The sequence below is a fragment of the Canis aureus genome, chromosome 6 (assembly GCF_053574225.1).
Source record: "Canis aureus isolate CA01 chromosome 6, VMU_Caureus_v.1.0, whole genome shotgun sequence".
Lineage (NCBI taxonomy): Eukaryota > Metazoa > Chordata > Mammalia > Carnivora > Canidae > Canis > Canis aureus.
The window spans coordinates 79,760,840-79,786,208 of record NC_135616.1 but is presented as its reverse complement, the minus strand read 5'-3'; the positions used below and the strand labels follow the sequence as shown (position 1 = coordinate 79,786,208).

The 25,369-nt window shown below is 42.2% G+C and overlaps 1 protein-coding gene and 1 long non-coding RNA gene across 3 annotated transcripts; one reads left to right on the top strand and one right to left on the bottom strand.

Moving 5' to 3' along the window:
• Positions 1-7,553: 7,553 nt before the first annotated feature.
• On the bottom strand, positions 7,554-20,605 carry TIMM17A (translocase of inner mitochondrial membrane 17A). Of its 2 annotated transcripts, XM_077902465.1 has the most exons (6): positions 20,469-20,605; positions 16,008-16,107; positions 15,820-15,883; positions 11,817-11,945; positions 10,947-11,057; positions 7,554-8,282 (listed from the first exon to the last, which is right to left on the bottom strand). In XM_077902465.1, exons 1-6 carry the CDS (start codon positions 20,492-20,494, stop codon positions 8,197-8,199), a joined length of 516 nt encoding a protein of 171 aa, XP_077758591.1. In that variant the 5' UTR covers positions 20,495-20,605; the 3' UTR covers positions 7,554-8,196. The 2 variants fall into 2 exon arrangements, with proteins under 2 accessions (XP_077758591.1, XP_077758592.1); XM_077902466.1 differs by lacking the exons at positions 7,554-8,282; positions 10,947-11,057; positions 11,817-11,945 and adding exons at positions 12,031-12,207; positions 14,939-14,973.
• Positions 19,934-25,062, top strand: LOC144316502 (uncharacterized). The gene is made up of 2 exons (XR_013382474.1): positions 19,934-20,155; positions 24,627-25,062. It is a non-coding gene; the product is annotated as an uncharacterized LOC144316502 (long non-coding RNA).
• The last annotated feature ends 307 nt before the right edge of the window (positions 25,063-25,369 follow it).

Genomic DNA, 25,369 nt, shown 5'->3' with positions numbered 1-25,369 from the left:
GCTAGTAGTGAACAATGGAATTTGACATTTTAAAAACAATACCGTTTAAATAACATTCCCCAAATGAAATACTTAGGTTTAAATGTAACAAAACGTATGCAGGATCTGTATGCTAAAAACTATGGAATACTGATGAAATTCAACCCCAATAAACACTCCAGCAGGCTTTTTTGTAGCTATCAATAAGCTCACTGTAGGGATAGGCAAAAGCAAGAGAATAACCAAAGCAATTTTGAGAAACATAAACAAAGTTGGAGGACTCACACTACCCAATTTTTAAACTTAATATAAAGCTATAGTGTAGTACCAGTGAAAGGTAGACACGTAGAAGAGTAAAACAGAACAGAGGATCCAGAAACAGCCTCACACCACTAATTTTTAACAAAGCGTGCAAAAAATACTTATAAATACAACATCTGACAAAGGACTCGTATCCACAATATACAAAGAACTCTCAAAACCAAATAAGAAAAATAATAGGTGGAAATTTGAACCACTTTTCTAAAAAGATATAAAGATGGCAAATGAACATATGAAAAGATGATGCCCAACACCATTAGTCACGAGAGAAATGCAAACTAAAACCACAAGATACCACTATGTACCTAGAATTGCTAATTTTAAAAAACAAGAACAAAAATTGATACTACCAAGCGCTGATGAGGATACAAAACTGCCAGAACTCTCCTATGTTCCTGGTGGGAGTACAAAATGGTAGTCAGTTTGGAAAAGATTTTGGCAATTTCTTGTAAAATTAAATATATACCTACCTTATGACCCAGTAATCATAGGTATTTACCAAGAGAAATCAAAACATGTTCACACAAAAAACTGTAAGCAAATGTTTACAGTAGTTTTATTCACAATCGCCAAAAAGTGGAAACAACCCAATGTCCTTCAGCTAGTGAATAAATGAACAACAGACTACTTACTGCTCAGCAATAAAAAGGAACAAACTGGGATCCCTGGGTGGCGCAGCGGTTTAGCGCCTGCCTTTGGCCCAGGGAGCGATCCTGGGGACCCAGGATTGAATCCCACATCAGGCTCCCGGTGCATGGAGCCTGCTTCTCCCTCTGCCTGTGTCTCTGCCTCTCTCTCTCTCTCTCTCTCTTTCTCTCTCTCTCTGTGACTATCATAAATAAATAAAAATTTTTTTTTAAAAAAGGAACAAACTATTGATTCACACATCAGGAACAAACCGTCAATGCACTTTGGCAACTGAAAGAAACCAGATGCAAGACTACCTACTGTAGGATTCCATCTGTACAAAACTCTTGAAAAGAAAAACTCAAAAAAAAAAAAAAAAAAAAAAAAAAAAGAAAAACTCAGAGACAGAAAAACATACCAGCAGTTGCCATGGGTTGGAGGGAATGGTTGACAACAGAAGGACAGCACGAGAAAATCTTGGGGGTGATGTAACTGTTGTGTGTCAAACTGTGGCAGTGGATACCTGTCCCTCCACATTCATCAAGATCCACATCACTGTACACCACAAAGAGTGACTTCTACTGAATGTAAATTTAAAACAAAAATCCACCAGGATGTGAAATATGGAACACGTGCTGCAGCAAACGAGTCTGGCTGTGTCACCAGTGAACCACGTAGCCACAAAGAAGGGGGTGGACCTTACAATGAAGTGGACATTTGGAAAATGTCTTGAGTAAATCCTGACAAACACTGTACTCTGGATGGCATATTTCTCACAGAGGTATGGTTTAGCAATTCTGAAATCACCTTATATGTAACTAGGATTGAATAAGCAAATTATTGGGGCGCCTGGGTGGCTCGGTCAGTTAAGCATCAGCCTTTGGCTCAGGTCACAATCCCAGGGTCCTGGGATCAAGCCCCACATCAGGCTCCCTCCTCCGCGGGGAGTCTGCTTCTGCCTCTGCCCCTCTCCCTGCTTGTTCTCTCTGTTTACCTCAAATGAATACATAAAATCTTTTTTTAAAAAGCAGCAAATTGGGATCCCTGGGTGGCGCAGCGGTTTGGCGCCTGCCTTTGGCCCAGGGCGCAATCCTGGAGACCCAGGATCGAATCCCACGTCGGGCTCCCGGTGCATGGAGCCTGCTTCTCCCTCTGCCTATGTCTCTGCCTCTCTCTCTCTCTGTGTGACTATCATAAAAAATAATAATAATAATTTTTAAAAAGCAGCAAATTATTATAGATAACAAGAGTCAAGCTTCTTACTGTTAGAAATACAGAGAGATGGCCAGAATGAATCCTATGGAGCTGGACTGGAGTTGGAGGGACTCATGGTTTTTGTATTACGGATATAGAAATAAAGCTGTGTATGTGCATGAGTTAGTATATTACATATATTTCCTATTTTTATCCTCTGAAAAGGACTAACAGCAGGGACACCCAAGTAGCGAAGAGCATACCTACGAACCAGAATTTTGGTTTCTAAATACCATTATCCCATGAAGGGAACTAGAGCTCCTTGGGAAAAAGGTGCATTCCAGGGCTTGAGCAGGGAAATAGATGAGCTTGGAGCATCTTGCAGTGGTAGGAAGTAATTAGGGGATAAAAAAACAAAAACAAAAAGCAATGGGGATCCCTGGGTGGCGCAGCAGTTTGGCCCCTGCCTTTGGCCCAGGGCACGATCCTGGAGACCCGGGATCGAATCCCACGTCGGGCTCCCGGTGCATGGAGCCTGCTTCTCCCTCTGCCTGTGTCTCTGCCTCTCTCTCTCTCTCTGTGACTATCATAAATAAATTAAATTAAATTAAATTAAAAAAGAAAAAAAAAAGCAATGTTGAAAGAGCCTAAGAGCTGACATGAAAGAGTTCCCAATGGGCAAACTTAGAACAACCTGAGCAAATAAATACTAGTAGTGGGTTATGGCCTCCAAATAAAGACCCATGAATCTATAGTAACATAAATAACTGAATAAACAAATGAGAGAAAAGAGGCAGCTCTTACAGAATTCCAATTAATGCAGAAGGTATGAGAAAAACAGAAAATCACAGCCACATGGCAGTTAGTGGGCAAATGTTTAAAAAAAATGACATTTGCAAAGTATCTGCCCCCCCCCCCCGCCCCAGATATTTATTACCAAGGGGAAAGTGGTAATTTTACAGTGGAGAAAGCCAGCAGATACCTCCTTAATGAAGTGATCGACGTCAGCATCACCAGTAATAAATATAGACATCATCTGCCCCCTGACAAGATGCACTGAGAAGGCAGATCTGTGTGCTGTCCTTTCTAATAATGCATAACCTTAGGAAAACACTAGACAAATGCAAACTGAGGGTTTCTTCAAAATAACGGTATCCTCACAAACAAAAATATCATCACAAACAAGGAAAGACTGAGAAATTGTCATAAATTGGAAGAGATTAAGGAGACCTGACGATTAATAGAATTTGGCATTGTGTACTAGATCCTGAAACAGAAAAAGGAAATTACAGAAAAAACTCATGAGATTAAAAGAAAGTCTATAGTTTAGTTAATATGACCAATGTGAATGTCTTAGTTTTGATCATGGTGTTACGGTCATGTCAGATGTTAAAACATAAAGGAAAGCAGCACAAAAAGTATACTGAAATTCTATTTCTGCGATTTTTCTGTAAATCTAAAATTGTCTCAGATTAAAGTGATCAATTAAAAATAAATACATGGCAATGCCAATAATCAAATTCAGGAAAATAGCTGATTCCTGTGGGGAGGTGGGTGAATGGAATCAGGGGGCCACACACAAGAGGCTTCAACTGCCTGATGCAGGTTTTCTTTCTTGAGCAACATGGATGGTACATGGGTATGTTTAAAATTACATTTGTGTGCCTGAAATATCTCATAAGAACTTCTTTGAAACGTTTCAGACTTTTGAATTGGGTACAGGGATCCCTGGGTGGCTCAGTGGTTTAGTGCCTGCCTTTGGCCCTGGGTGTGATCCTGGAGTCCCGGGATCGAGTCCCACATCAGGCTGTCTGTATGGAGCCTGCTTCTCTCTGCCTGTGTCTCTGCCTCTCTCTTTCAGTGTCTCTCATGAATAAATAAATAAAATCTTTAAAAATAAATAAATAAATAAATAAATAAATTGGGTACAGACACATCTGCTTATAATTTGTTCATTCGCTCAATATTTAACAAGTACCTATTATGAAATGCATTCCTGTCCTCAAGAAGCTCAATTCTAGCAGCTACTGAGACTCAATCCTGCCTCTCTCGTGCTGGTTGCAGGCCAGTCTTTCTTACCGTTAGTCTACTTTGCCATCGAAGCAAGAGTGCAGCCACAGCACAAACGTGGAAGGACGTGGCTGTGTTCCGATGAGTTACAAACACAGGTTGCGTGTAGGTGTAGCGTGCTGACCCACGGGGAGATCAGAGAATGGAGACCGCTTTAACGAGGACTAGCACACCACAGGGTGGAGCTATGACCACGCTTTCGTAACTGCAGACATTTCATCTATGACAACTGACGCGCTTTCAGTAGTAGATGCAGCTGTACCCGCACGTCTTCCAAACCCTGACTCAGAAATGATCACATGCCAATTTCACACCAACTGTCAGAGACTCATCAAAAACGGCAGAGCAGATGGGATCTTTCAGACGGGCATTTCAACCTTGAAACTGAGCAACTCACTCCATTATTCCAGGAAAGACCTAGGGAGAAACCCCCTCTCTGTCTGCTTCTTTCTCCGATTATTTATTGTGATCATTAAAACAACTTGGTTATTTTAGCTCTTATTCTGGGCTATACTTTAGTATACCAAAATTAGTTTTAAAATATTTATTACAAACTTCAAGTTGGTGTTTTAAGACATTTATTAAAATCTAAACCTAAAAATAAATAAATAAATAAAATAAAATCTAAACCTAGGGCAGCCCGGGTGGCTCAGCGGTTTAGCACCGCCTTCTGCCCAGGGCGTGATCCTGGAGACCCGGGATCGAGTCTCACATTGGGCTCCCCACATGGAGCCTGCTGCTCCCTCTGCTTGTGTCTCTGCCTCTCTCTCTCTGTGTCTCTCATGAATAAATAAGTAAAAATCTTTAAAAATAAAAATAAAATCTAAACCTAGTTTTCTATTGTTTGCTACAATTGAAAAAGATTAATAGAAACTAGGTGGCAGGCATGAGTGTTCCCTGTAAAACTCCCCTGGCGATCTCCTCCTACTGTGCTGAGTGTGACAACACATAGGGAAAGACCTGGGCTCAATCCGAGCACTCCCACTAGACTGCAGAGAAGGCACCCGAGCTGGGAATGAGCCAGCAAAGAGGGGGGGCAGGCAGAGCACAGAAGCTCTTGGGTTGTTACAAAACACCTGTGCCAGGAACACCACAGATGCTCCATGTGGTTTCAAGCAGAAAAATAAAGGAATAAAGTTTGTTTTCCCCATTTTACACCTTCTTTCTCTACCTCTCATCTCTAGAGAAGTTTGAACTACTGCCCTCAAGCCAGGCTCTAGCATTAAAGGTAGAAAGCCTTTTCCACAAGAGCAAAGCCTCTCCTAACCACAAGAGGTAAAGAGTAAGGGGGATATCAACTGAGGAGGAGAGAGGCAGGAAGCCCGGGGAACATACTGGCAAGATTTTATTCGATCTAGTGTCCTGCAGACAGTGGAATAAAATTTAAAATTATTCTCTTTGGGGCACCTGGGTGACTCGGTTAAATATCCGACTCGTGATTTAGGCTCAGGTCATGATCTTAGGGTCATGAATTTGAGCCCTAAGTCGGGCTCTGTGCTGGGTATGGATTCTGCTTAAGATTCTCTCTCCTTCGCCTTCTGTAGCCCCTCCTTAAAAAAAATAATTAAAAAAATAAAATTATTAAAAATAACTGGTTTTCCATCTTTTTCAAATTTTTTCTCTACCTCACTAATTCCAGAAATTCACCTGTAACTAAGGCTTGCTTCAGATATGCTGAGTTGAAGACTCCAGAGTTAACCCATAAAATGACAAAAACATACCAGCAAGCATCACATATACACAATCTTCAAAGAATCAGAACTCCTAAGAAAGGAACTTATTTTCCAAACTGATACACCATTTAAGAGAAGGAATGTAAGGAGACTTTGAGAATTGTACGCAATTCAACACATCCTCAGCTTTGAATTGCTCTTCCGATAGACATGTACTTGTGAAAGTCAGAGCTATAGACTTAAATACAAATCTCCAAAGATGATACACAAGTGGCCAATAAGCACAGTACCATATGTCATTAGGAAGACTGTAAATTCAGCCCGAGATACCACTTCACACATACTAGGATGGCTATAATTTTTTAAAAAGGAAAATAAATGTTGGCAAGGATGTGGAGAAACTGGAGCCCTTGTGCGTTGCTGGTGGTAACATAAAATGGTGCAGCTGCTGTGGAGAAGTTTGGTGGTTCCTCACAAAGTCAAACATAGTACTACCGCGTGCCCCAGTAATCCACTCCTAGGTATACATACATCCTAAAGAACTGTAAGCAGGGACTAACCCATGTTTACAGCAGTATTCACAATACAGTCAAAAGGTGGAAGCAACCCAAACATCCCTCAATGGATGCATAAATAAAATGTGGTATATACATACAATGGAATAATCAGCTACCCCCAAAAAAGAAATTTTTGCATATGTTACAACATAAATGGACCTTTAAACACTATGCTAAATGAAATAAGACAAAGGACAAACACTGTATGATTTCACTTATAAGAGATACCTAGTAGGCAAATTCAGAGACAGGAAGTAGGACTGTGGTTGCCAGGGCCCTGGGGGAAGGGTAGAATGAGAAGCTATTATTCAATGGGTATTTATGTTGGTGATAATGAAAAAGTTTTGGATATACATAATTGTGATGACTATACAATATTGGACTGTATTTAAATGTCAGTGAACTCTGTACTTACAAATGGTTAAAGCATAAATAGTATTTTATACATATCTTACCAAATAAAAAAGATCAGATCACAATTAGTAATTACATGCTTACCATGTGTATGGCATTGGGCCAAAAGATAAATGTGTGTTCACCACAGCTACATGGATTTGTTCTCCATTTCACACAGACGTAGGCAAATGGGTAATAGCCTCCTGCCTTCTGTACGGCCACATGTCATTTCCAATACGAGCAGAAAAATGGCCTATTCTGAAATGCTAATCCATTTTCCAGGCCCAATCAGATCCCAAATCACACCCTTTATGAAGAATAGCTTCCGGGGACTTGGAATACTAAAATCAGCATACTTTTTTTTTTTTTTTTTTGCATACATTTTATTTTTAAGCACACAATAAACACCAAACTTTTCCAGGGCTACTATACCCTCCATGAATTCTTCTCATACAGAATTGGGTAGAATTGGAAGAAGTTGTTTCTGGTGAGGATGGTGATGATCAAGAACCAAGACACAGGAGGGGTGCCTGGGTGGCTCAGTTGATTGAGCATCTGACTCTTGATTTCAGCTTGGGTCATGATCTCAGGGTTGTGGGATCGAGCCCCGTGTTGGGCTCCATGCTCAGCACAGAGTCTGCTTGGGATTCTCTCTGCCTCTCCTGCCCCTACCCCCTGGCTCTCTAAATAAATAAGTAAAACCTTAAAAAAAAAAAAAAAAAAAGACACAGGAGCCTCAAAGGTAAAGAAAGTTTTACATCTGACATCTTCAAAACCAAGAAATACCATATTTTACTTTCAAAGTAAAGGGTATTTTAACCCTCAATCCATAAAGTATTTACTGAGAAATGATCCATGTTAACTCTGCATAATTCTTCTCATACATATTTTACTTCAAGTGAGATGAGAGCCTAACTATAAAACATGCAATATTCAACATTCAACTTTGCATTATTTGAATATTTGAGGATGAAGAGTAGAACTCTACAACTTATCTTAAAACAAAGAGCAAGTTCTAGTTTTTTATTGTTTGACAGGACACATAAAACCAGGCAGAGAAATCCCCAAGGAAATGATGGTCACTCTTCATTTGCCCTTTGGTCCTTCATCTTCTAAGCATTTATTATATTTTCTTTTACAGGTATTAGACATTTATTTTTATCACAAATGCAATCCACGTGTGAATAAATAAATGTATTGTCTTTTAACATTCCCCCCCCAATGTTCTTTTAAATAGAAAAAAGAGCTAAGTGTCTCTTCAAAGCCTATTTGGCTATAGCTGTCCCACCTATGGTTTTAAAAACAGACTTTAACTTATCTTCTGAAATTCCTTCTTGAACTACAGCTCATTCTGTTAAAGAAATCCTGGGAAAGAAGTCCTATTGGTATTGTCGATAGTCTCCAAAAGGTGAGGATGGTAACTGGGCTGAAGGCAACTGAGAGGGGTCTTCAGCAAACTGAGGACCTGCAATTAAGAAAGCAAAGCATCTTAAAAACCACCTGAATATTACAATTAAAAAGAACAAGTCTTTGTAGAGAGTAAATCAGTCAACTCAATAAAAATAAAAATAAAATAAAAATAAAATAATAATAAAAATAAAATAAAAATAAAAATAAAAATAAAAAATAACATGCTTGCTACCTTAGAGCTGTCCTCTGAAATCTCTACGGCCTAATTCTCATGAGAGTGCCTCCAAATTTGGTAGAACATGACAGCCTGGCTTCCCTTATGCTCCAGAATGAACAGCTCTCCACTGTTATGCCAGGAAAGTCAGATGGATTAATTATAGCAAGAAGTGAATTCAAGTTTTTAAAATAATTGCTGTAACAAGCTGCTACAAAGATGAGAAGAATCTCACACCTCTTGACATATTTTTCAGTAGCTATTTAAAATTATTTTCACAAAGTTTAAGTACCTTAGTCATGTTTTAAGAGAAATCAGTAATCCAGTTATACAGCCAATTAAATAGAGAATGAATTCTGAAAAGGGAAGACATCCCCTAGCTTGCTGTAGAACGAAGTCTTGTAATTTTTAGTTTTCAAAGGATGAGAGAGCCTGTAAACTAATAAAAAAATGGTTGTTTTTTTTTTTTAAATGGTTGTTTTTTTATTAAAAAGAATTATTTATTTGAAAGAGAGAGTGAGTGGGGCAGGGAGTGAGGGAGAGGGAGAGAGAGAGAGAGAGAGACTTAAGCAGACTCTGGGCTGGGCAAGGAGATGGACATGGGGCTCAATCTCATAACCCAGAGATCAAGACCGGAGCTGAAACCAAGAGTTGGATGCTTAACTGACTAAGCCATCCACGCGCTCCAAAAAAAAAATGTGGTTCTAAACAAAAAAAAAGACTTTTATGGGAATAATCACAACTATTTTCCTCAAGGAAACTAAAGCAGACTAAAACATAACTGTAAAGAGAGAAAGAGGGCAGTGGTAAAATTCCCCGAAGCTTTCCAATACTTCAATCCAATGATTTTTTTTTTTTTTTCACTACAAAAGCATTATCTGTTCTTTTCAGAAAACTAGAGAAAATACTGGGTGAAACAGGTAAACTGAAGATAACCTTTATTACTTAGGTACAGTTTTACCTCATTTTTTTCATTTTTAAAAACCTTTTCATGTCAACTAGAAAAATAGTTGAACTCTTCAAAGATTTCTCCCCAACACAGCTTTTCAGAAACACATCTTCTGTCTCAAATAAAATGCACTATCTTTTAAAGATTTTTCTCTAGGAAAAAATGCTAAAGCAAAATAACCAAGACTAATTTCTACAAGACAATGTAACTTGGGTGCCTGGCTAGCTCAGTCAGTAGAACATGATTGACCTTGGGGTCATGAGTTCAAGCCCCAAGCTTGGCAAAGAACCTACTTAAAAAAAAAAGTTAAAAAGGCAATGTAACTCGTGTTTTTGTTATATTAGTCTCTGAATTTCCAGAAAAAATGAAACTTTTCTGATGTTTTATGTGAAATCTTCTACAAGAAAGTGGTACAAACAAATTAAAAGGCAAAATTAGAAAATGCACATCAGAAGATTATTAACTCAGAAGATTATTAAATGATCAAAAAATAGGAACAGAAGTTGAGAGGATCCAGGAGGTCCCTAGATCATCCCTGGCATCTACTGAGCAGTGTGTTTTACAACTGTGCCAAAAAGACACTGAATCTCTTGCTAGGTGCCTCAGGGAAATCGTATCAAACTAGGAGCTATGATCTATTCCTAACTCTATGCTGAATCTTTTCCAAGCTCCAAAAATAATTTTCAACGTGTGTCGCTATTCTGCATATTTCCTTCCCCAAATGCCAGGTCAAATTTTTCCTATTAAAATCTTCATGATTATCTTTCTGCTTCCTTCCAATATCAAGGAATACTGTCCCTCTATAGACAAAGGGAATGTTGGCTCTTTACAGGCAACAGACGTTTTCTGCAGTTACTAGAAGGTACACAATTTAACAGCTAAGCAGGTATTTCATGACCATGTAATGATCACCTTGCCCACAATTTAACTTTTCCCTATACATCGGTTAAGAGGAACAATTAGCAACAAATTATTTTACCAACTTCTCAAAAAAATTTCCCTGCCAACCCTAGTGATTTCTCAAACATAGCCACTTTCTTCCACTCTATTTCATTCTCTCCAAAGCAAGCAACACAATGAAATCTCATTTATCTGTTAACATGTCAGTTGGTCATCTCCCACAGGAATTAAAGTCCTTATTTAGCACTATATCCCAGCATCCTGACCAGTGCCTGGCACATACATGTATAGTTAAGAGGTTGCTGATGGACTACCATTATTGTATACATCTGCAAGGGTCGATCTTTTTCAAGCCCCTCTAAAATAACTGGTAATTTCTTAGAATGAGCACATGAGCACTGGCAAAACCTAAGAACTGTAAGAAAGATCAATAGCAAACTATCTAACCAAAGCATTTTGGTTACTGTGGTTAAACACAATAATTGTATCCACATCCGCCTTTTCAAATAGAATCAGGGCCTATTATCATAACCCTCATAAACCATGGCAAATGTAGAAATCACAAACCACCACGTTTTAGCAGAAAGACAGGTTTTCTCTAAACATCAAGAGGGCATTCCAGTGTTTGAGATATGGTAGTAAACAGGAAGACTCACCATTGGGAAACTGTGCAGAGGCAAATCTTGTCAACAAGATACCAGCTCCTTCAATTAAAGCTAGGAGAATGCCACCCATCGCAGCTGACCCAACCATAGCCACTGGTCCATCTGAATACATTAATAACAAAGAGATTACTTTAGTAGAAAACTAGTTTAATAAAAGACTTAGTAAACAGCTGTCCATACGGCTACATGCTACCCACGTTCCCAAACCTCTTTCTCAGTGACTAAAACCAGGTGTCAACAAACTAAGGCCCTTAGGTCAAATCCAGCCCATTGTCTGTTTATGTGAAGTCTTATTAGCATAGCCATGCTCATTCTTCTACATATAATCTATGGCTGCTTTCATGTTACAGTTGTAAAGCTGAGTATTTGACAAAGACCTCACAGTCCAGAAAGTCTTAAATACTTATCATCTGGCCCTTTACAGAAAAAGTTTGCTGATCCTTGGCCTAAACCACTAAATTCCCCCAAAATTCTGGATTGCTTTCTGTCCCAGCGATCCAGAAGGTGGTTCTAAGCTCTTTACTCATAACAATGCTACATGGCAGGTATGATTATTAACTCCAGAGTACCAATGAGGAAACTATGACACAAAAAATTTGGCAAACTGCCCAGTCACACACTAGTAAAAGGCAGAACCTGAACCTGAACTGCTCTTAACCACTGTATAGATCAGAACCCCATGCTCTCTCATTCTCAAACATTCCAAATGAATACTCTTATTTTTCCCCCAAATCACCATATACATTCATGCTATACTAAATTAAACAGTGCTCAGTTTTATGTATTACAGATATCACTAAGTTAAGACAGATAAGATTTTCCAAAAAGTCTTGCTTCTACTAGTTTGTACTGATTGCTTACTTCTTGCTGCCAGTATGGCTCCTGTTAAGGCACCACTTGTGATGGAGTTCCAGGGATCTTCTTTCCCTCTGACTTGAACCATACTGCAGTCAATCATGGAAAATAAACCTCCCCAAACTGCAAAGCTACCTATTTTATTTAAAAACAAAAGAAATTTCATTTTTTTCATCTTATATTTAAAATATTACAGCTAAAAATAACTCTAAATAACAACTCTATGTTTTTATTTTTACTTTTATTTTCAACTCTATGTTTTTAAAACTCCCACACTCCAAACAAATACATGCAAACACAAAATTGGATAAGCACTGAACAAAAGTCAGGATACTTATCTTTTCAATAAAGCGTGGGTTGTATTATATCAGCTGGAAAATTAGCAATGGCCCAAAGCCTAAAAGAAATAAGCCAGGCCTAGAAGAGTCAGGCTAAATACAAATCTCCCTTTCAGAACCAAGTATCTCTGTTTAAAAAGCAATAAACACAACAAAGCCACCCTACTTCTTCCCTGTCTCCTTTTCTTTTATAGCTCTACCTTATCTCTATTCTTCTTTTTTCCATTAAATGTCACTAAGCTATATATACTCTGAAAATCAACAGGGATACAAAAAAAATCCAGCTGTCCCAGAATGTATTTTAGGTGTAAGCCAATATGTGCTAAAGTGGCTAACAGATGATACAAATAGAATTATGGAACATCAAGGGGAGAGAAATTACCTTTCCTCTCTTCTTTCTATCCTTTATTCCTCGAGTATGAAACTAAACACTAAATCAAGTTATTTGGCACTTAAACTCCTCTAAACACATTAACAATTTTGTCAAATAAAAAACACCCAAACATACACTTATACAAGTACACACAAAATGTAGAAAAACCACCTCAAGATTTTAATCATCACCATTTCTGGGTGACGTGACACAGCACTTCCATTTATTCACGCCTTCTTTATTATCCAAACCCTCTATCATGAGTGCACACAACCTGCACGTATAAAGAGTTGTTATATTTAGTATGATTATAGAAAAACTGCCCAGAAGAGCCCTAGTCACTTTATTCTTTACCCCCTGAAATCTCAAAATAGTAGGGATATGTTAGTAAGGGCAGCACACTGGGTTCCACTAAATGTCAAAACCAGATCATCACCAGAATCCTTTGCCAGTTCTCACATATCCATTAAATCTAGTAGATATAACCAATTAAAGTACAGCATAAGCCCTCGTTTCTGCTCCAATACTAGATACCACATACTACATAAAAATAAACTAGTTCTTTCCTCTAACTCAGTAAATATATGCCCTGGGAGATATCTGATGCCCAGGTATATTAGAATTACCTCACTAAATTCCTCTAACAAGACACTCCCACTCCCTCACAAGTCTGAAACCTGCCCATCCTCCAAGAATAACTGCCAGAGTAAGCTCTGGTTACTGATGAGAATCAGTTTGAGTCCAAGCAGGGTAAGAAGGGTTCTCAAGGAAGGACAGCCTGGCACTGAGTTGAATGCATCCATGTGAAAGGGGCGGCCTGGCGTAGGGTGCCACAGCCCAAGCAGGACAAGGATGGAGGGAGAAGGTAAGAATAAACCCTATGAGGCTAGACTGGGAATTGAGGTCTTGATGTGAGCTCATGATTTTTAACATGTATGTATAAATACAGATATAAATGTGGGTATATATGTTTATGTTGTGGTTAGCTCTATTACAAAGGTCTGGGAACAGCAACACCCCAATAGCAACGATACACTTTGTGCCCAGATTTTGGCTTCTAAATACTATTCTCAACTAAAAGGAACCACAGCTCTTTGGAGAAATAGCTGACTCTGTGGCTGGGGCAGGGAAAGTACCAGGTGAGCCTGGAATATCTTGTTCTAAAATGCAAAAGATGCTTGAAGAATGATGAGTATGTGTCCAAAGCCCCCATGAAATTTCCCCTATGAAAATATAAGACTCTTCAGGATACAACTACGATTTTTCGATGCTGCCTGTCCCCTGGATTTTTACTGGAAAAGCTCATAAATGCTCAGTGAATTAAACTGAAAATGTCGTCCCAGTATTTTTATTTTTGTTCATTTATTTTTAAAGATTTTATTTATTTACTTGAGAAAGAGAAAGCTGAGAGAAAACAGGAGCAGAGGGGAGGGGCAGAGGCAGAAGCAGACTCCCCACTAAGCAGGGATCCCAATGTAGGGTCGGATCCCAGAACCGTGAGATCATGATCTGAGCCAAAGTCAGGTGCCTAACCAACTAAGCCACCCAGGTGCCCCCTCCCCACACACCTTTTTAAAGATATCCCAGTATTTTTTAAAAAGACACCATAAAGATTTCTCAATGGTTTCCTTAAAAAAAGCCAATCCCAAGGATTTGAAATAAATGATCCCAATTCACTTATACCACAACTTACTCTTCTTCTATTTCACCCTGATTATTTTAGAATAGTTTTAGAGTTACAGAAAAGCTGTGAATATAGTACAAAATTCTCATATATCCCACATCCAGTTTCACCAATTTCTAAACATCTTACATTTCCATGGTGCATTTGCACAATTAATGATGCAAAATCAATACAGTATTAAGTGAAGTCCACACTTAATTCAGATTTCTTTAGTTTTTATGACCTTTTTCTGTTCCAGGATACCAAATTACATTTAGTGGTCATGTCTCCTTAAGCTCCTCTTAGCTGTGACATTACCTGGTTGGTTTTTCAATCCACTGAAAAATCCTATTATGATAGAAGCAGCCTCTTATTTTTTATTTTTATTTTTATTTATGATAGTCACACAGAGAGAGAGAGAGAGAGGCAGAGACACAGGCAGAGGGAGAAGCAGGCTCCATGCACTGGGAGCCCGATGTGGGATTCGATCCCGGGTCTCCAGGATCACGCCCTGGGCCAAAGGCAGGCGCCAAACCGCTGCGCCACCCAGGGATCCCAGAAGCAGCCTCTAAAAAGACATATAAAAATCTGAATGACTTCTGCTTCTATTGGGCATTCAGGATTTGACATGAGCTTTAATACTACTTATCATTCTTGAACAACATGGTAACCATTAAAGCAAAGGAAAATCAGTCACTGTTTACCTTCCAAGGGGTATAATTATTATAGAGGAAATAAAAGGAAAAAGATATACCATCACTTCAGCTCTCAGAGCTTCAATTTCCTCATCTGGAAAATGGAGATAATAATAGTTACCTCATGTGTTACTCTAAGGATTAAAATAAAGCTGTAAAACCCTTAGGAGAGTGCTTAGCACATAGCAAGCATTCGATAAATGGCAACCCTTAGCTAGTCTTCCAAAGAAAAATATGCTAAAAACAAAGACAAGAAAAAAAAAAAAAAAAAAAAAGACAGGACTATTTCTTCTGACATAAATTTACTAGGAGATGACTAAAAGTACTTAGTCTTTTTCATGTGTTCTACATGGTGTCTCCAATCTGACTGTATCTCTGTAAATGAACATAGCCTCCAAGCTTTTTTATCATCTCTCTTCTCCCAACTTCTAAGTAACCAAGTTTAAAAAGTGTCATGAATTCTTTTCAAATTTTTATTGACCTCTGCACAACATAAAACCTAAACTTGGAGAGAAGCCTGAGCAGCATCATCAGTTTCTCTCTCATGAAATGCCAATCCTTCAGATCACATTCTCTTCAGCTTTATATTACCCCAGAAACTATCACTCCTGACTCTCACAAACCTAAGCTTTAAACACACTATCTTCTTTTTGGATAAGAGGAGAAAACAAAAACAAAACAAAAAACAAAAATACCACCGAGTGTTGGAGGGACAGAGATGAAAGTTTCAAATGAATCGATGTAGCAGTTCCAGTTAACTTTCTGAATAAACCATAAATCAAGAAGATCTTACAGAGACAGTAATTTCTAATAAGCCGCTAGACTGAACTAAAACCACTAATTGGTATAAGCTAAAAAAGAAGAAAAAAAAAAACAGAGCTTCATCTTCAAACAAATAAGAGAAGATAGTCTGAAGTACAAATGGAAAAATTCTGCTTACCTCCCAACTGTGGAGCCCTGGTTTTAATAGCTGTTAAACTCCCTCGTAGTCTGTGGTTGACTCCCTATAGAGAAGCAACGAAAAATAGTAGAAGTACAATACATTTCCAGCCCAATGATATGGTCACCAGTGATATTACCAAATCCAGATTTCAAGTGATGGCAAAATAAGACCATTCACCTACTTACCACTGGAGAATTGCGAAAACCTTTGATTGCTTGAAAGATACCACCACCTATGGTACCCATCGTAAAGGCCCCACCACAATCATCCACAATTCGCCAAGGGCTAAGAACAGGGGAAAAGAAAGAGAGAGAAAGAGATGACTGCATTTTTCATTCATAAACCGCAAAATTTTCTTTGCTAATACAGTAAGGAATGCAACAGATTCCAATTCAGGGCCCACTGCAACCAATAAAATAAACATTTAGACAAAGAAAAAGGATTCTGAATGTATCCATATCTATTCAGTTCTAAGCCATAAGGAATGGAACTGGCTTTAACTCCCCACTGTTAACAGTACTTAATTTTCATTTAAAAATCAGTGCATTCACTAACAGTTGGGCATTGCACAAAAGCAAATAAACAAATGTAGAAATTATGTTATAATCAATGTTGATCCAATCTCCAAAGATCAAAGTAAGCTCTCCTGCTACAGCAAAATTTAAAGTTGAGACTCCCAAAAATGAAGATTCAACAAGGACAGGGGGAGACAAATTTAATAATTTTTTGAAATATGAAATTCTTCCTGTGTTTACTAAGTCCCAGTTAGCACTTAGAATTTTAGTTTGTATTAGGTCCATTTAACACACTGGAATACTCTATTCTCCAATAATTATAAACCCAGCTTGCAAATGTAGCAACCTAACTGTACAACACAATGATATCTGAATAATGTGACCATAACAGAACTACTATTCTAGGAATCAGGTTTAAAAAAAAGTTTGTCAATGGTTAATTTCATTTTAAACCCACTACAAATAAAAGCTATTTCTTTGATCTAGTCTCAAGGGTCAAACACTATATAATGAGCCTATGAGCAATCTACTCGCTCAAGTAAACATGTGAATTCAGTGTAATTGCTGCTGGAGAATTTGAATGAATAATTTCTGATTTTGGTGGATAGGAATACAAAACCTTGCAGTCAAAACATACTCAAGTATAATACAAATGAGGAATGACTTGTACGGAGTATCTTATGCACATACTCCAACTGTCAGCAGGATGCTTTGGGGCCTTGCTAATAGCAAGGCCTGCTTTATGAGCTAAAAGCAGAATCAGAAACACCTCAGTTTCACCGACCTGCAGACTCTCAAGACTTTACCCAGAACCTACTGAATCAGAGTCTATAGTTCAAGGTGACTTGATTTCACTTTAACAGTTTAAGCAGCAGAGCTTAGAGACTAAAAAGGATTAGGAAAATTTCTTTAAAATGGTAGAAACACTAATAGGAAATATAAAACACAAAGGAAATGAATTAGCGACTCCCTCTGAGTGGTGGGCCAGTAACTAAAAGATCTAGTCCACATGATCTTATTAGTTCGGGATTAAAAAAATCGGTAAAGAACAGCAGGATGCAGATCAGAAGACAACCAGAGTATTCCAAGAGAGATGTCCAAAGTAAAGGCAAGACGGAAATAGTTTCTGCACAAACTCTGGCTAAATCAAAATGTTCCTACAAAGAAGTAATGAGCTACACAAAAGGTTGAAGCTAGACTCTAAAAGAATGGAAATACTAGACAAATACAAGTAACAGAGAACAAGTAACAATGCAATTAAGTTATTAAGTATGAACTATGTTTTAGGTGCCTTCATTCAAACAAGACCTATGATTTTCAAGAAAGTTAGGTTATTCTCTGATAGAATCTCTAAGCTTTTAACTTTGCAAAAAAGGGTATTCCTGTCTCCTCCATTTTACACGAGTAGAGGCTCTGACAGATTAATTCGCCCAAGATCATATAGGTAGTAATTAGCACAATTTTTAAAAAATTTTTAATTTTATTTATTCATGAGAGACACAGAGAGAGAGAGAGGCAGAGACACAGGCAGAGGGAGAAGCAGGCTCCATGCAGAGAGCCTGACGTGGGACTCGATCCCAGGTCTCCAGGATCACACCCCGGGCTGCAGGTGGCGCTAAACCGCTGCGCCACCGGGGCTGCCCGTAATTAGTACAATTTAAATAGAAAATCTAGGACTCCAAAGCTCCAAATCCTTCCCCTTAGGTCACACAGACTGTGGGTTTTTTAAAAGAAACATATGGTAAGAGGAAGTATTTATTTTTTTAAAAGATTTTTTCATTTATCTGAGAGAGCACGCACAAACGGGGAGGCGGAGAGGGAGAGGGAGAAGCAGATTCCTCACTTAGCAGGGAGCCCCAGGATACCGTGGGGCTCAGTCCTGGACCCTGGGATCATGACCTGAGCCGAAGACAGACCTGACTGAGCCACCCAGACGCCCCTAAAAGGAAGTATTTAGAAAGATTAAGTCCATATGATGTATTAAAGTGGGCTGGAGGGAAGGAGAGCAATTGGAAAGCTATTATAAAAGACATTAAGAATGTCATGTACAATAGTGACAATACGCATATGGTGTACCTGTTTAGAGGTGGGGGGTGTGCGGGGAGGAAAGAGATGCTTGTAGTTCGAGGCTGGTGGACTTGGGAAAACACTCTTACCAAACAGGGCAGTGCAGAAGATTAAAGCAGTTTTGACTACAAAACCAACCAGACAATTGACTGTATTCCTTCAGGACATACGTACTCAGAGAAAGGGACCACCTAATCAGTGGATGAAAACTCATTATTTTTATGACATCTTTAACTCAACAAAGTCAAAAAAATTCAGCCTCGCTTCCTCTTCCTCCGAGCGGCCTGAGGTGACCTCCAGAGATGGTTCGCTACTTGCTGGACCCAAAAAACCCTACAAAATCATGCAAGTTGAGAGGTTCAAATCTTCGTGTTCACTTTAAGAACACACATGAAACTGCCCAAGCCATCAAGGGTATGCATATTCGAAAAGCCACCAAGTATCTGAAAGATGTCACTTTGCAGAAGCAGCGTGTGCCATTCCGTCGCTACAACGGTGGAGTTGGTAGGTGTGCGCAGGCCAAACACTGGGGCTGGACACAGGGTCAGTGGCCCAAGAAGAGTGCTGAATTTTTACCGCACATGCTTAAAAATGCGGAGTGTAATGCCGAACTTAAGGGTTTAGATGTAGATTCTCTGGTCATTGAGCACATCCAGCTGAACAAAGCCCCCAAGATGCGACGTAGAACCTGCAGGGCTCACAGCCGGATTAACCCATACATGAGCTCTCCCTGCCACATCGAGAGGATTCTTACTGAAAAAGAGCAGATTGTTCCTAAACCAGAAGAGGAGGTTGCACAGAAGAAAAAGATATCCCAGAAGAAACTGAAGAAACAAAAACTTACGGCCCCGGGAGTAAATTCTGCACAGAATAAATGAAAAAAAAAAAAAAAATTCAGCCTCCTGCCTGCCTGTGTCATTATGTCACATCCAACAGCAGCTGATGACAAGTCCACAGCGTGCCGAATTCTGCGTATGTAAGCACTGATTTGGGAGGAGAGTTCGTTACGTTTGGTGATTTTAAAGAGCCAGAAGGTGCTGAAACATACGCTGTACCCCGTTTGAGGGATTTAAAAAAAAAAAAAAAAAAAAGAGGGCAGCCCGGGTGGCTCAGCGGTTTGGCACCTGCCTTGGGCCCAGGGCGTGATCCTGGAGACCTGGGATCGGGTCGCACGTCGGGCTCCCTGCCTGGAGCCTGCTTCTCCCTCTGCCTTTGTCTCTGCCTCTCTCTGTGTCTCTCATGAATAAATAAGTAAAATCTTTAAAAAAGGGCACAAGGCAGGTAACATGGCTGCCGATGGTCAGGTCCTAGGCACTTTCACAGGTTGAGGGCATCTCGGCTTTTGCTCTAACACCATAACCCAGGCGGTTAACCCAAACAGCAAGACTTGATTTCTCTCTTACGCCGCCCCCCCCCCCCCCGGGGAGACCTTAAATTTGGACAACCTGAGACTTCTGACAGCAATTGCGAGCTTCGGGAACTATTATTGTTTTTTAAGATTTTATGTATTTATCCATGAGAAACACGGGGCGGGGGGCAGCGACACGGGCAGACGAGGACGCAGGCGCCCACGCAGGACTCGAGCCCAGGACCCCGGGGTCACGCCCTGGGGGAGCCCATCATGCTTCCACGCCTGGAACCTGTAAAGCGGCGAGCACGGGGGCCTGGCCCGACACTGAACCGGTGCACGGATTCCCCCCGCCCACGGCCCTCGGCGAGCGCCCCCGCCCGCAGCGCCTTCTGCCCCGCAGGTAGCCCCCAAGGGAGGGCCCCAAGGGAGGGCCCCAAGCTCCGCCCCCGGGGGGGCTCTGCTCTGCCCCAGCACGGCCCCGAGGACGGCCTTGCGAGGCCCACGGTCCCCTCCCCCGCGGCGGGCACAGGGGCGCCCCAGCGAGCCCCGCGCCCGAAGCAAGGTCGCCAGCGCGCCGGCTGTTGGCGGCCACCCACGCCGCGTCGGCAGGCCTGCGACTGAGCTCAGCCGGCACGTCCCGCCCCCCGACGGCGGGGAACCGGCACCACCGGCCCACAGGGCGGGCGCAAGGCAAGCGCGCGGGGGAGGCTCACCAGGGCTCCCTCGCGTACTCCTCCATCTTGACTCCGCCGGCGCGAGGGATGCCGGGCCAGCTGGGCGGAGCCTGACCCCGGCGGCGGAAGTGACCTCAGAGGAGGGCGCTCCAGCGTGTGTGGATTGGCTCGGCGTTTTTCCCTGCAACCAATGGGAGCAGCGAGGGGGCGGGGCAGCGACGCTGCGGGCAGAGCTGGCCCCGCCCCGGTCCCCACCCCCACTCCGGAGGCTGCGGGTCTGGGCTCCGGGCTTGGGCCGCGCGACCCGGGGGCGACCCGGTGGCCTGGGGTCCGGGCGGCCCGGACTCGGCTGAGATGAGATGAGCCGCGCGGCCTTCCGCTAGGGCTCACCAGACTTCCTAAGTGCCTTTCTTTTAATTTTAATCTTAATTTTTTTTTCTTTTTTCTTTCTTTTTTTTTTTTACCACCTTGGCTGCTACCTGGGAATTAATCTCCGCTAATTCGCTGTGGTTTCTGAAGCTGTCACCAACTCGGCGGAGCGGGAGCCGGAGCCCGGCAGCCGGTGTCAGGCCCTCGGTCACAGCGCGGACCTTCCATAAATTTTTTTTTTTAAGATTTTTTTTTTTTAGATTTTAATTATTTATTTATGATGGACATAGAGAGAGAGAGAGAGGCAGAAAGACACAGGCAGAGGGAGAAGCAGGCTCCATGCAGGGAGCCCGACGCGGGACTCCATTCCAGGACCCCGGGGTCACGCCCTGGGCCCAAGGCAGGCGCTAAACCGCTGAGCCACCCAGGGATCCCCCCCCCTTTTTTTTTTTTAAGATTTAAATTATTTATTCATGAGACACACAGAGAAGCCGAGACCCAGGCCGAGGGAGAAGCAGGCTCTGTGCAGAGAGCCCAGCGTGGGACCTGATGGGTGACCCCGGGGTCACGACCTAGGCCGCAGGCAGATGCTGACCCGCTGAGCCCCCCGGGGATCCCCATGAATGCTTTCCAACTGGACTTACCTGGGCCACCTTTGAGTGCTGTGACCGGTTTGGGACCCTCCATCGAAGGGACGAGGACCACAGACCCTCCTCCAGGCCACGCTCCAAAAGACATCACCAGAAGATATGCCGGGTGGGCGTTTGGCTCAGAAAAGAGGAGGCCAGAAGGATGGGAACCACCAACCTCTTTTAGCTGACAGTCAACAAAACCTTGGTCACGGGATGTCCGCTGAAGGAACTCTCCTCCGTTCCTTACTTTTGAGATTGACTTTAAAATATATGTTTGCAATGGAGTGTTCCTCAGCCATCAGGAAGGGTGAATACCCACCGTTTGCTTCGGCGTGGATGGAACTGGAGGGTATTATGCTGAGTGAAGTCAATCAGTCGGAGAAGGACAAATATTATATGGTCTCATTCATTTGGGGAATATAAAAATAGTAAATGGGATCATAGGAGAAAGGAGAGACAATGAGTGGGAAATATCAGAAAGGGAGACAGGACATGAGAGACTCCTGACTCTGGGAAAGGAACAAGGGGTGGTGGAAAGGGAGGTGGGCAGGGGGACGGGGTGACTGGGTGACGGGCACTTAAGGGGGGGCACTTGCCGGGAGGAGCGCTGGGTGTTATGCTCTATGTTGTCGAACTCCAATAAAAAAAATATACAAAAGTAAATAAATAAAAATTGGCAGAGGGACTGAAGAGACATTTTCCCAAAAAAGACGTACAGATGGCAACACTGAAGATGCTCAACATCACTCATTATCAGGAAAATGCAAATCAAACCGTAATGAGATACCACCTTTTTTTTTTTTAAGATTTTATTTATTTACTCATGAGAGACACGGAGAGAGAGGCAGAGAGATAAGCAGGCTCCATGCAGGGAGCCCAGTGCAGGACTTGATCCCGGGACCATGGGATCACGCCCTGGGCTGAAGGTGGTGCTAAACCACTGGGCCACCCGGGTTGCCCCGAGCTACCACCTTCTATTTGTCAGAATGGCCACTACCAAATAGACAAGAAATAACAAGTACGTGGCAACAAGAGAACCATGGTGCGTCACTGGTGGGAATGTAAACTGGTGCAGCCAGTATGGAAAACGGTATGGAGGCTCCTTGAAAAATTAAAAATACAACTACCATAAAAAAATAAATAAAATAAAATATATGTTTGTTTATTTAATGGGAAAAGTTAGTGCGGTCCATAGGGAACTGCAGTGAACAGGGGGGTACCCACAGGGTCTTGAAAAATAAAGTAAGCAGATAACACTGAACCCTCCACTGAACTGAAGATCGTCGGTGACATGTTTCTTTATGTGAAAAGAACAGTTCACTCTAGTCATCTGATTTGGATGTGTAAAGTCCAAGAAGTCTTTGTTTGGAATGTGACTGTAATTAAAAACCTTTAAATCTAATTAATTGTACAGGCTGAAGAGAGAATGTGGGAGATGGGCAACAAGAGGAGTCAGAAAGCAAGAATTTGATAGTTAGCACTCCAGGCCTACTGGGTATGAATATTTCAGTAACTAGAGATTGGCATTCTCATGGGGCAAAGATATTTTTTCCTGGTCTCACCAGGACCCAAGTGAAATACTCCTTAGCTCTAGCTACCTCTTTTGCGATTCGTCCATATTCATTCCGCAGTCTTCTGATTGTTATTTGGTTTCTGGATAGATGTTCCTTTAAGAGAGAATTTCCTGGCCTGTGCTCAAAACTATTCTTGTGCACGTGGTAGTTACACTAGTTTATGCATCTGCCTCCTGTGAGCTGGGTTCTTTTGAATCAAATCAATCACCAGGGATGGTGATAATACTTAGTTTGTGAGTTTGCAAAGCTGAGCGCCCGACTGTAGGCTGTGGTTACCCAGCTCACTTCATGCCAACAGTCCCTATCCGAGACTGAGTCTCGGGTCCTTGACCTTTTCTCAAGGACCCCTACTCCTCAAGGGATCCTTGAGAGAAGGTCAAAGACATGAAGGAATGACGGGAGAAGGAGAAGGGGTCCTTGAGAGAAAATCATAATAAAGGTGAGGGGAGTTTGAACTAGTGACTCAACACAGCGGGGTGTGTTGGTGAAAGTTAGTTCTCTGGGCCCCACTGGAGGCTGTTGCCGGAACCCCCTGTGATCCAGGTCCTCTGAGTATTGCTTTGGGGAAAATAGCTCCATGTAGAACTAAACAAACTGTGACTCTGGGGCCTGTTTTGCTGTGAGATTTTCCTATAAGGGGAAAGGAAGGTGAGCTCAAGGTGAGGAAGAAGGCAAAGAACAGGAGATTGTCCCTCGCGCCTCAAGAAACTGCCTGGATGAAGTAGCCAAGTGTGGCAGGAGCACTGGTGCCTTCTTTCCCACTCGGAAGTCATTATCTACCCCACAATTAGTCATCCCCCACAGTCAGCTCTTATTCATCCTCCACTCTTGTACAGTCAGACTGTTCTTGGGGGGGGGGGGGCACTGATAAAGCCTAAGATTGGCGAGGGGTGGCCGTTTGATAGATACCGAGGGTGCGCGGGTAATGCTGAACCAAGAGAAACCAGAGGGATTCTAACCCAAGCGAATTATAAGACCCTTACTCTGTGCTCAGGATTGTCCTTAGCTTTAGGATTAGGGTGGAGAGAGGACAAAAAATATCGGCGTGCTTGCTGCCCTCAGGGTCCTCAATATGTATTTGGAGAGAAAGAATGCACTCTCGAGAAATAGTAGGGTCAAGATCATAAAAATGCCAAAATGTGTGACACAACGTGGTAAGTGCTAGAGGCACTGGGAGGAGAGAGGGAGCCCTGGGGGCCCGAGTGCGCTCACAAAATGTGCAGGACAAACTGGCATTTAAGCCGCAGCCTGAGGAATGCTCAGATTTTGATCAGTGGAGAGAAAGGCAATAGAGGTAGAGGGGATGGTGGCAACTGCGTGTGGGCAGGAAGGAACAGGCGCTGTCCCGGGCGGGGAGCTGGTCCCACCGCAGAGTAGAACAGCAAAGCAGCAAGAAAGAAGCTGTATCAGGGGATCAAGTTCGGGGCAGCCTGGGGCGGGCGGGCGGGCCTCAGCGGGTTAGCACCGCCTTAGGCCCAGGGCGTGATCCTGGAGACCTAGGATCGAGTCCCACGTCGGGCTCCCTGCATGGAGCCTGCTGCTCCCTCTGCCTGCGTCTCTGCCTCTCTCTCTCTCTGTGTCTCTCATGAATAAATAAATAAAATCTTTTTTTTTTTTTAAAGGGGGGATCAAGTTCTAGGGCCGAAGACATGGAGAATGACAAAGAAGCAAGATGGGAAATGTAAGCTGCCTCGGGAGGTTGCGCTTCCTGGATCTCTCATGCGTCCATACATCTAAGCGTTAAGAACTAACTTCCTTCAGAGGCTCCTTTCAAGAACGTTTACAGAAGCCAACGGCCTCGGAGAGCTGGACGGGGACTTCCTCTGGAGCAGACCCGATTACAGGGTAACACAGGCAGAGATGTCTCCCTTCCCTCCTTGGACCAGATTTGTTTCCCTTCCAGGGTAGTGAAAACTTACTGCAGCTTTATCTCCTTTATTAATACAGCTGAAGGACTTCATTCTAGAAGGATGCAGTGAGGTCATAGGGTGAGGAGCAGGCCTGAAATAGCTTCTGCGGGGAGTGTGCAAGAGAATAAACCACAAATGAGAAAAAGAACCAGGAATGCTTCTTTCTACACAGACCCAACCCATGGAGGAAGGGGGATGGACATTTTCAAAATGTGCACCTCCGAATCACTCCGTACCTGCAGGCCTCCTGGACCTATGCAGGCCGAGCTCCACTGAGCCAGGGGTTAGGGGCGGTCCTAAAGGGTTTTGTCTACCTCCGAGTCACAGGCCACGGATGCGGCTCCAAATGCCCAGTCCTGCCTGGTCCCATCACTGAGAATCTCAAATTGGCATGGACAAGTGAAGCTCACAGTAGAGCCGACTCTTGGGTTTGGGATCACAGTCTGTGACTGGCA

Excerpts from the sequence above, each read along its gene's own strand:
- TIMM17A (XM_077902465.1), bottom strand. The coding sequence starts at position 20,494 with ATGGAGGAGTACGCGAGGGAGCCCTG. Across the intron at positions 15,884-16,007 it reads GTTTTCGCAATTCTCCAGTG|GGAGTCAACCACAGACTACG; the intron begins GTAAGTAGGTGA and ends GCTTCTCTATAG. Across the intron at positions 8,283-10,946 it reads CTCTGCACAGTTTCCCAATG|GTCCTCAGTTTGCTGAAGAC; the intron begins GTGAGTCTTCCT and ends TCTTAATTGCAG.